The sequence below is a fragment of the Periophthalmus magnuspinnatus genome, chromosome 9 (genome assembly GCF_009829125.3).
Source record: "Periophthalmus magnuspinnatus isolate fPerMag1 chromosome 9, fPerMag1.2.pri, whole genome shotgun sequence".
Classification (NCBI taxonomy): domain Eukaryota; kingdom Metazoa; phylum Chordata; class Actinopteri; order Gobiiformes; family Gobiidae; genus Periophthalmus; species Periophthalmus magnuspinnatus.
This window is the reverse complement of record NC_047134.1, coordinates 16,603,989-16,616,053: the sequence shown is the minus strand read 5'-3', so window position 1 is coordinate 16,616,053 and position 12,065 is coordinate 16,603,989. Positions and strand designations below refer to the sequence as shown.

Here is a 12,065-nt window from a genome sequence, read left to right as displayed (position 1 = left end):
AGACTGGGGACCTGGAGGCAGACTCATCCATCACCCTGGCTGAAGTCACCGAGGTGGTGGTCCCTCTGTGTAAGAAGGAGGACCAGAGAGTGTGTTTCAGTTACACAGGAATCACACTCCTCAGCCTTCCCAGTAAGGTCTATTCCAGGGTATTGGAGAGAAGAATTCGACTGATCCGACCACGGATCCAGGAGGAGCAGTGCTGTTTCCGTCCCGATCTCAGAACACTGGACCAGCTCTATACTCTCCATCAGGTCCTCGAGGGCTCATGGGAGTTTTCTCAACCAGTCCACATGTGTTTTGTGGAGCTGGAGAAATCATTCGACCATGTCCCTTGTGGTCTCCTTTGGGGGGGGTGCTCTGGGAGTATGGAGCCTGAGGCCCTTTGCTAAGGGCTGTCCGGTCTGTCCTGTATGACTGGAGCAGAAGCTGTGTTCGCATTGCCAGCAGTAAGTCATCTATCTGAAGGGAGAAGGGAACTACACTGACAGCTATTGTCTCCAGTTAGCGCCTCCCTTCAGATAGATATAAGACAGTGTCTACCAGCAATCTGACAGAACTGAAGAAGCGGCTTGGATGAGCATTGAAACGTCTTCTCTCCTACAACGTGTTGTCCAGTTGATAGATTTAACTTCAGCTTTTGCTAAACATTATTTGAACTGGCTTTTAATTACCACAGATGGACTGACTAAAACACAGCGCTCCATTCATTTATATGATTAAATCACTACCATTGTTTTGTTCTGCACTTGCTAAAACATATGGCTGTCAAAAGCAAGCACACAATAGTGCCTTTAAAACAAAACCAAATGCAACACAGATTTTAAACTTGATTCTCATTAAAGGAGTTCCCATGGAAAACTGCCCCAACCCCTGTCATAAACTAAAAAAGAGAAAATATGTTGCTCATAATGGCATATTGTTGTTTCTTACAAACTTCCCCCAAGCATAGAGAGTTTTTCAAAGTCCATAATCAGTTTGCTTTCTGGAGGCCACATGCTCCACAAAGGAAAATTCAGACCAGCTAATGCAAACCAAAGTGTGTGTTTTTTTATTCAACTTGGTGCTTGTGAGAACCCAGCTGTGTAAGCGCATAGCCAGTGATAGACACTCCTTGCATAAGGGATGACCACCAAAATAGAAGCTGTCAGATTTCATATATGGGCTGTACAACTACAAGAGCCACAAGCAAATTGTTCCCTACTTCTCCCTTAGATAAGGTTGGTCTCTCATGCCACTAAAGTGTGGTAGGCTTATACTTGCCACTGTCAGAAAAACAGTGATGTCCATAATGCTGGTTAGAGATGTAGCAATGTATGGAGTAAGGTTTCTATTCATCTGAATTGACAAAAATAAGACATGTTTAGACCTATGTGTACCACAAGGAATAATGGGGAAAGAAAGGACAACTTGTGCTGAGAAAAAGAAAATCACTTTTCAAGTTCAAATTCAAGAATCAAATATATATAGATATTTTTTGCATGCTTGTTGTGGTTTTATTTTGTATAATATAAAAAGTTAGAATACCAGTAGGAAAACAGCAACTGTTGTGTGGTCTCTTATTGTGCTAGAGTATATTTTGTATTGGACAGAGCCAGTCTTGATTAAAGTAAACTGTTAAATCCGTATTTCAGTGTGTGATTGTTATCGCTGATGTTTTTAATGCAAGCTGATTCTTACCAGAGTGTGGGTGAGGACGATTTTGATGAGTGGGGTTCCAGAAAGGTTGATTGACAGGGCAGGAGATGGCTCCACTTTTAGGGATATCAGGTTACTTGCGACTTGGATCTTATGGTCTTTGAAATCTGTGGCTTTGTTGATCCTACATACATTCAAATGAAACATACATTTAGTGTAAATACAAACTCCTTTGTTGACAATGATTTAAAACTTTCCATTTAAATCTCCAAATCAACTGAATGAATAAATGCCTACAGCCCTTACTCCAACTACATCTATGTGCACAGGACTTGGTTACACAAGTAGTGTGTCCAAAAGCAACGAAACAAGAACAAAAGGGGCACTGTACATGAGTTAATGTCAACTATTACAAATTGATCACACACCAAACTGATTCATCATTGGCCAGAATTACTGAGCTGCTTACTGGCATAAAAATAAAGCTAATTTGTTTGGCATCCATATCCTAGACACAAAGGTTTTACACATGAGCCATAGAACCATGGTACAACAGCAGTGGCTTTCTGTGAGTATACTTCCACAGTCAGCAGTAGTATCTGTTCTTTTTCAGGATCCTCTGATATGTGGCACAGGCCTCACACAAGCATCACCTCTCTATTATAATGCAGTGGACTAGGAAAGTGGCATGTAATCACACAATACTATTCAGAAACATTGCACATCATGTAAAGGTATATTGCAGAAAACATGTACTTGTGTAAAATATAGTATATGATATTATATAATATATTATTATACAAGAAGTAACAATTGTGCTAAAATTGTTTTAAGAACTTATTTATTTTTTTAAAAGTTGTTAACCCAGTTTCTAAAATACTTATATAAATGTGGTAGTCATAAGTGCAAAATCAAATGTGTTTCATAATTATGGGCAGGTCACTATGGGTCAATATAAACATGTCAGTTTTGGAGGGACACACATGCTTCAGAGGACACAGCTCTAATAGCAGGGTGTATCAGTCAGGCCTTTGGGTGCTGAGATGGCAGATAGGACGGGGGACAGATAAGCTGGCCCGGGACATTAGCTGTTCTGTACTTCAGGATGCAAGAGCCCAGATTTACCGCACAGGAAGTACAAAGAGACATTTACATTTTTTTCATCAGTCAATCAATAAATAAATATAGTTGAAATAGATTAATATCAAAACTGTAAACTCTCACATAATCTAGACATGGACAAGTCCTGAGACCACTGAGTGAACATTGGTGCAAAATGGCAACTGTGTTAGTTTTAACAATGCCCCACAAGCTTATGTGTTAATACTGCAATGTACTTACGGCCAAACCTCCTAGTTATGAAGCTAAGCAGGGTTGGACCTGGTTGGGAGACCGCTGGGAATATGGGGTGGTAGTAACAAAACTGCTGTTGTGTCCTTAAGCAAGGCACTTTACCATATCGTCTAGTATGAATGTGGTGTGTGTGTGTGTGTGGGTGTGTGTGTGTGTGTGTGAGCATTGGTGGTGGTCAGGCTGATGACGCAGATTGGTAGCCCCATTTCTGTCTTTTTAAAATTTTCTGTATTATGTATAATTATTCCACAATAATCAAATTAATTTATACATGGCACAATTAAACCAAAACGCATCCTTGGGTTATGAATTCATAGATCTTACCTTGTTTTGAATGGGCTGATTTCTTTGTAGTACTTGTGCATATTGTGATAGAAGAGGCCAACAATGGTAGTTTGAGCTGCAAATAAAAAAAAAAGACAAAATCATGAACAGGAGGCGAGGAATGTGATAGGAATGTGTTAAAATGCTCGGTCACAGGAGAAGTTAATTAACGCCATCGTGCCGCCTGACAGACTAATAGCACAGCCCTTTAGTCACACAGGGGTGCCAAGGAGAGAGGAATAAACCAAGCTGAGGTTTTCTGTGACTTCACCATTCAAACAGGTAATCCTGGTTTTGACCTGTGATCCTATGGTTCTGCTATGTAGGATAAACACTGAAACTAAAAAAGTAGGTTCCTAGCTTTTTTAACACAACTTCACTTCTTTGTATAGGGCTGGTGAAATGTCAAGCTTAAAGTATTAGCAATGTAAGCGTTCACTCTTCGCCTTCACCTAATTAGGGCATAAAACAACCCACAGGTATGCAGACTGTAATATGTTTTCACTCTAATCAAATTGGCAGGAAAAAATTATGAACGTGTTTTAAGACAGTGAAGTGCTGTTGTTTTTTGGGGGTTTTTTATCCTTTTTTTTGTATTTTTATATTTTAGATCTTTTACACTTTTAAACTTGTGTCAATAAAGTTCTGCACGTTTCCTTGTTCTAAAATCTCTTACAAAGTTTCATGTTGTGTCTTCAGGCTTCAGTTGACAGTATCTATAAAACTCAAAATAGGATATCCATGATTACCTCTGTAACATTATTCAACAATTTAGGACCTGGATATAACAGAAAACTTGATGAATGATGGACAAAATGCATTTGACTGAATTAAATGTGCTCAAAATGCATATTGATTGATTAAGGTGCAACATTTCTGCTGGAAGTTCTCCCACCTGCTTATCTCCGTGGAGTTATTATGACATGCTTGGAATTTTCCACAGTATGGCATTTTACTTATCCATCTCAATGACTGTGACGCCAGGCAGGTCAAATCCGTGGAGAGGTGAACCCGCCGCTCACGATAAGAATGCATGTTTTTCCAATTAAAAAATATCTGACTAAATGTTTGTGTGTTCAGCTTAAGTTAATCCTTCCGGGCAAAGCAATAACATCTCAATGGTGACGGACCAACCTCTAAAAAAGTTACACTGTGTTAATTTACATGAACAAAACTTTCAATAGTTTTAGTTTTAGTTTTGCCTTATTAGACGTCATTCTCATTATTAGAATAGTTTATTTACCCACTTTGTGCTATAAAGTAATCCTTTGTACCATATGTAATGTCTACCACTTTTACTCTTCTTCATTAATTTTAATAGGACAGAAAAATACAAGCAAATGTCCTCTTCTCCTACTTTTTCCGGTGAGTAAAAGAGTACCATCCAACTTTAAACTCATGGATCTCTACAGCTGGCCATGAAGACAAACAAAGGCCCTCATCATGGCACTCCTGTATACTGTCTGTGCTCATAGTCTTAAATCTAAGCATTGTAAATTACTGCCTTATAATAAAAACTTCCAGGCAGCCCCCTGGCAGAAAAAGTACAGGGCTAATGGCACACTGTTCACACTTAACCTAGAAAAGCTGCAGAACAGTTGAGTTTGAAAAGGTCTAAGAGGACATTTGTAATATGTTCACTCACACTGCATGGTGAAAGCCTCGCCGGGCACTGAGATGTAGTTTTTGCCTTGAATGGGGAAGCGGTAATGCTGGAGGTTGTAGTTTTGGGGGAATTTCATCAGCGAATAATCTGAAGGAGTAAGACATTGGGTATATTTATACAATATCATTCAAACACCATGCACCCCTCCCTCTGGTTGATAAGGCTTGAGCAGGTCTAAACTATATACAGACTCATTTTGCACCATTTTATGACTTTAACAAAAAATATGTAATGGTTCTGTTTAAACTGTTTTACTGTGAACACAATCACCTAACATCACACCCAAAGAACTAACCAATTTGCAAAAACAAATCTTGCATGAAAATCAATAAATTATCTAAGAAGTGAAAAAAGCTCCCTTGGGAGGACAGATGGAGGTGGTTTGTTGCTTAGTGAATGTGCGTTTGGCCTCCCAATAAGAAAACTAATGATGTAAAAGCTGAAAGTTTCATCTTATTAGCCCTGAAGCGTGTCTAAACAAACTGCAAACTGTTACCGTGACATGACACTGACCTGCAACAAAAGACGTCCCGCCCAGAGAGACCAGAGATTTAGGGCCGGGCTCCAGGTTGGTTGCCATGTGCTCCATTACTCTGTCCACAGTCTCTATCAGCCCACCAACCACTGAGGATGACTGCTGCTTGACACAGCCACAGGAAGTTAGAGTCAAAGTAAACCAAATGCAATAGTTTCTGATTTAAATGCATTTTTTAATATACCTATACCACTAAATAAATTGAAAAACAAAACCATGAGGACCCAAAAGACATACAATGCAAATACAAATGATTCCACTCCAAGTTTTATTACTAATATTGACCATAAACACTAAAATCTATAAACACATTTCATACACAAAGCGCTTGAGAAAGAACACAACTGCACTAAGCACTGTATGCCAAATAAGCAACTAATTGTGTTATGCTGGGGGTAAAATAAACGCAAAAGGCTGAATCCATGTGTTGTTTTTCATAAGTGATCATCTACCATTACCTTCGCCAAGTTTGTGACAAGTATTGCATTTAAAGTGAGTTGGATAGTGAGGTTAAGTACTGCAACACCGTAGCGGCCAACAGAGCTCTTCACATGTGAGTGTTTGTGTTGTTTGTGTTGGGCAAATGCGTCTTCCTTAGTCAATCAAAATAATAATATAAACATGATCAATTGGGTGTTTTAACAAGCTGTACTGGATGTCCTCTTTAGTAAAATGATAACGGGCGATTAAAACTGACACTTGAGGAGTTGGGGGCTTTGCTTTTCCCAAAATTATTAGCTTTCATTTTTGCACATCTGTTTCTGTTTGATCTTAATAAAAAACAACCATGCAAGATCTGAAGAAAGGAATATAGTAGGAAATCCCACCTAAGACTGATTGATTCAAAAATGCATGATTTAAACATTGCATAATAATAACATAGTGAAGTCATTTACCTCTGGCAGCCCAGGAGAGGACAGCACTTCTTCTACACTTTTGAGAAACGCCTGAAAGAAAGAAAATATATGTCAATGCAATAAAACATCAAGAATGAATAAAGAAACCATGTCGATGTCTCTGGGAGTAAAATACGTAACCATACATTCACTCTTGTGTTGACTGATTTCCCATTAATAATGTTTTAATGTAAGAACATACAGAATCCTATTTGGTAGAATAAACCTTATCTATAATCATGGACTCGTCATCCTTTCATTAGGTTAAATTAATCCCACCCTATCAGTTAAACGTGGTGGTCTCTGGACTATGAAAGGAGAATACTGGTAATTGATTTACTTTATTTCAGTAGAGAGTAAACATATACATTACATAGTATATATTAGATGAAGAAACAGATCCCACTAAACTCTCTACTCCCTATAGGGTCAATCTAAACATTCTGTACATACATTGTGTAACATTGTTGACATTTAAAGCACTTCATCATTTGTGTTAAGAGGCACATAAGGTCAAATATTTCAGTATAAAAGACTTGGATAGTTGCCAGGTGTAGATTTTTAAGAATACATTTCAGTGCTCTCTTATTATGTTTCATTTGACATCTTGCTTTGATACCTGAGTGAGGTTGTTGGCGGCGTTCTGAGAAATGGTCCGATTGGGCAGTCCCTGTAGGAACCCGAGCACAGGCATGGTGTCCTGGTCCGTTTGACTTTTGACATCTTCACCTCTGACCCCAGGAGGACTCACTTCAGCGGCTCTCTATGGGACAACAACATGTACAGGAAGCTCAGTCTGACTATGTTCGGAAATACTTGTTGAATAGATGATTTAGTGTGGAGTTTTTTTTCATCTGCAATGATCTAAAGGGACCAATTTAGTGTGGTGCTAAACAGCTGTCTTCACTTTCCCTGTCTGTTCCTCACTACACAGAGTAAGAATAGAGCAGAAATATTCACACGGGTTCTTAATGCATTTTAAAAGGACATAAATTACAAATACAGTGTTTCCCATATTTAATTTACAATAACATTACAACATTACAATACATTATTATAATAAAATAAAACAACATAGGAAATTCTAAGCCTCAAAACATTTAAAACTGGAAGAATTTTAAATAACTGTGATGCTAGATGCCCTTGATGTACCTTTTCCATCTTTCTGAGCTTGTAACATTGTGGTTGCAATATTCTATTTTTAATTACACTTTATTGATCCTAAATTCATTTCACATAAAAAAATGTTTAGCTAGGTAAACTCACCACTGTTGGCGATGTTGTGGAAACTTCCTTAGAGACACTTGGTGTTGTGAGAGGAAATATGTTTTGACCTGAAAAAAAAAAAACAAAAAAAAAAGCACAGGCTAATAAATGCTATTATAGATGCTATTAATGTTGCTATAAAAAGCCTTTGAGGTGCAGTTATTATTAGCGGGACATGCGCAGACAAGCTGCTAAAACTGTAGCTGTGATCTATCTGCTTACGACTGAAGCGGTTTACAAGTCTGGATTGAATCCAGTAGTGTAAAGGAGATGGATTACAACCACAAAAACTAAGACAGGCCACAATTCAATATAGTGTCGCTGTGCTTCTGTGCAAGTTAAAAATACACTTTTATGTCTTTGCTAGTATTTAGCAAAAGCAGATCACGTTAAAATGGCCTTATATGGACGCATGTCAGTCTGAAGACAGTCCTGTTCTTCTTTGGTTCAATGAAGCGTTTTATATGTATGCTCTACAGAGGCAAAAATATTTCTCTGTAACCATAACAGTAATAGTATTTGCGTCTGGTAATGGCTGGTGGATATATTGCTTTTGGGTTATGACTTTGGGTGAGATTCATGTCCGTGAGACTCTTTAGTTTATATTCAGGGCAATTCACACAAGTGGATGGGGGTTTGCACAAATGCAGCTATCAATAAAAGCTGGTTTACATCAGAGGTACCGGGGCCAATTTTTATATTTTAAATAACTAAATAGCACTTAATCACAGAGTAACCAAGAACCCTTTCCAGATTTAAGAGTCACTAACTAAAGAAATAAACAGCCTCAAGAATATAGCAACTTAAAATACACCGCAAGAGAGGGACTAATTTAATGTACCTTTTGCAATTTGAATAATCAGCCTCAGACTTACAAAAATTGGATGCAGGCAACAGTAAAAACAATTGTTTGTTGCTTAGATGGAAAGCTTGACTTAATAATTACATTTACCATTGAGGTTATGCTCTTGCTAGAGGCAAAAAGGAGGATACGATTTTGAATTGTTATGGTGTGATTATAATGAATTTACTAAGGAAACTCTAATATCATGCCAAGAAAAAATACTACATTAGCTGTTGTTCAATTTTTTTTCTTTTTTAACAATTCATGGGTTGTCTTGGAGGCGTAAATTTAAATGACTGTATTTGATTGTCCAATAATAAATCTAAAAATGAAATAAACAGACTTTGGGGATTGTCCTTGCATGTCATTTAAAATAGGCTTACTCTGTTCCCAACCACTCACATGATGCAAAAATACTTATAAGGCAGAACTATGCGAGTCTGTGCACTAATGAGCACACAGGTCATGACACTGCTGCTTCAAAGGTTACACAGGGAGGTATATTATTCAAGATCTTCATTTTCTACAAACAGAAAGTACGGAAATGGCTTTTTAACCCTGTTTCCTCACATTATAAGATTTCACACAACAACAGGAAATGCGGAAGGCCGCAATGTCCTACCTGTGGCTGCATTGTAGTAGAGCAGGATCTCACTAGGGGAAAGGGCCCGCTCCCAGATAATGAACTCATCAAAGGCGCCTGTCACATAATGGCCGTATGGTTTGCCGTTGCCAGTCCCAATGACCAGATCAGGATAGGGGTCACCATAGTTGTCAGAAACACTGCCCACCTCATCCCGAGCATTCAAAGTCCCATTTATATAGACATCCAGACCTTTTGCTTTAGTCCAGGTGAAAAGAATGTGCGTCCAATAGGGACCTGAAAAAAAAAAAGTATAGTATTATTCATGTTTTTCAGTTTTGCTTACAGGTCATGGTTGGGTCATATGTCAAAATCTTAAATGAACCGGTCTTTAAAAACTTCCTTCTAGGCACAATCAATCAACTTCTGTGTTAACAAAAGTACAATCAGTAGATTTACATATGAATGCATCTTTTTATGCTTTGAACAAGCAATTGTCAGTTTGAGATGGTTTGTGTACCCTGGGCAATGACCAGTTAGTCACAGCTATTGCAGAAACACAGATAGCATTTCCTTTCTGCCATTCAAAAATAAAATAAAATTGTTTTATAAGAAAGAAAAATTCAACAATATAATTTATAATGGAAGTGGAAGGAGAGCTAATTACTATCCTACCATGCCCCTCAAATTCAGTTACTTTGCTTCAGTAGAGGGTAAACATCTACAATATATAGCATACTTTACATTAAATTAAGTAAAATTAAAAACAGATCCCAACTCTCTTCTCTCAATCTAAACAAAACCTTGAGAACAATACATTGTGTAACATTGTTGAGGTCCACAGCATTTCATCATTTGTGTTAAGAGAAGGATGGACACATTTTGAGGTAATGTCCTGAATTGTGGCATGTCACAATCACATATGAAAACCAGATGATTTTGTGTAACCGGACGCAGACTTAAGGCAGGCTATGACACAATGACCTGCCCTAACTCAGCACTGGAGAAAGACTGATTACACATGATATTTGAGAAGAAACCTCTGAGCAGTAATTGTTTAACTTACAGCCTCATTTGTTGGACTCAATTTTGTCAAAACATTTTATAGCAAGAGGAAACAAGCTTTGTGTTTTAGTTTCATCTTACGCTGTGGTCAAACTCCTTCATAGTTCAAGTTCAAGTTACTGTTTATTTTGTGAATTCTTATCTCTTCTTGTATTTTGTTGTTTTTGTGTCATCTACTATATAAATTAGAAACTATGGGTTATGTTAAGTAAATTTTATTCTTTGAAAAAGCTTGAATCACATTAAGACATAGTTCTTTGTTTTATAAATATGTGGATGCTGGAGAAAGGACATGGTAGGGACATAATCCAACTAACTCCTTCTCACCCATCCATATTATATAATTATGATAAATGTAGAAGAAAATAATATTTTGGTCCAGTTTCCTGGAGCTAACCTGGTACATTGATGTCAGCCTTCCACCTGTGGTTGTTCCCTCTTGTGTAAAACTCTACGTATCCTCTGTGAGGATTGGTGTAGACGGAGAAACCATTGGAGATAACTTTTCCTCCAGACGCAACGGCAAATCGGGACGAAGACTCGTGGTTTTTCCAGAAAAAGGAGAAGGTAATCCCTGCACACAATTATAAACAACAGTAAGCAAAAAAATCAGTATTGACATGAATGACTCTTTTTATGAGTCAGCACTCACCCTCTGGGCCACACAGCATTGGGTCACTGATGCAGGTGTTCTGAAAGGTTCCAAAGTGGAGAAAAGTACCGCCATTATCTCCGTTCAAAAATATGCCTTTGTTTACCATTCCTTCAACAATATCTGCAAGAAATAAGAGAAATTGCATTGTATATGTGTAATCTTTTTCTTCAGATGTCTTCACCTCAAGTCAATTATACAGGTCAATACATTTTAAGCCTATAGGATAATATTGCTGCACTACCTTTTTCTGCACTGACTTGTCAATCTACTTATTTTAGCTTCACTTCAATAATGTTAGCCATTTTGTTCAATAACATAAAAAATTTGAATCTAAAATTTGTAATTCAATTCTATATGTTTACTGTTGCTTCATTTAATATCAAGCACGGTTAATAAGATCATGTTTTTAAGTCTAAACAGGTGTGATAAATGACAACACGCACACTGGAAAAAATACAGGGTGATGACAATCGAGGCCAGTGGTGAATGATGCAACAGTTATGGATGCTCACCTACAGTCGCAGAAATGTTAGTGTAGGCAGAGTCATTGGTATACACATAAGAAGAGTTATGGGAGGAGGGGAGCACAGTGTGGTTGTGGATTCTGAGTGCTGGACAACACAATAACATACAATGATTCAAACCTAAACTGACACAAGACACAAAGAAAGGTGAAAAGACGACAAACGGAGGGACATGGTGCACAGGTATGAGAAGAACTGATGCTTAAAGTGAACGGTGGAGGTGCACGAAAAGAAACATGCATCAAACTCAAGTCATACCCGATCCCTCTACAACTACCAACATTTGTATGGCTTCAAGGCAGGTAATGTAGACATGTATAGACACGAGGCGGGCCAGAGAAATATTTTAGGCTTTAACCAATTCATATTATTCATGTAAAATAGTCAGATTTGTGTGGATACAGTGGACAAAGCTCTATATACTTTAATTTAAAATACAATACCCTCTTACACTTACACAGAATTTTCCATAAAGACATAACCGTCTGACACAAATGTGCATAGACTGATTAACAGTAATACTAAATGTTGTATATCACTTTGTAATACACTATGTACATGGAGATATTTTCTGATATTTTTTCCAAAGAAATACATTAGTCTTTCAGCAGCCCAATAAAATAACGAGAAACAGCCACTGCAATGGTAAATATAAATTGTACATTTTGATACAGTGTTTTCTGCTAAATATTCTTGGTCATTACTTTTTACATTGG

General features: G+C 37.7%; 1 protein-coding gene across 2 annotated transcripts in view; it reads right to left on the bottom strand.

Annotated features, from left to right (window-relative positions):
• The window catches only part of adgrd1 (adhesion G protein-coupled receptor D1), a 31,496-nt gene that overhangs the window by 18,441 nt on the left and 990 nt on the right, over positions 1-12,065 (bottom strand). Inside the window, exons 4-14 of one of the 2 annotated variants that reach the window (XM_033973388.2) lie at positions 11,338-11,436; positions 10,823-10,945; positions 10,568-10,744; positions 9,145-9,402; positions 7,679-7,746; positions 7,032-7,175; positions 6,413-6,463; positions 5,495-5,618; positions 4,961-5,068; positions 3,316-3,391; positions 1,681-1,822 (exon numbers count right to left, since the gene is read on the bottom strand). In XM_033973388.2, coding sequence (XP_033829279.1) covers positions 1,681-1,822; positions 3,316-3,391; positions 4,961-5,068; positions 5,495-5,618; positions 6,413-6,463; positions 7,032-7,175; positions 7,679-7,746; positions 9,145-9,402; positions 10,568-10,744; positions 10,823-10,945; positions 11,338-11,436 — 1,370 coding nt within the window. The remainder of the gene's footprint in view (positions 1-1,680; positions 1,823-3,315; positions 3,392-4,960; positions 5,069-5,494; positions 5,619-6,412; positions 6,464-7,031; positions 7,176-7,678; positions 7,747-9,144; positions 9,403-10,567; positions 10,745-10,822; positions 10,946-11,337; positions 11,437-12,065) is intronic. The other variant, XM_055224310.1, reaches the window with a different exon arrangement.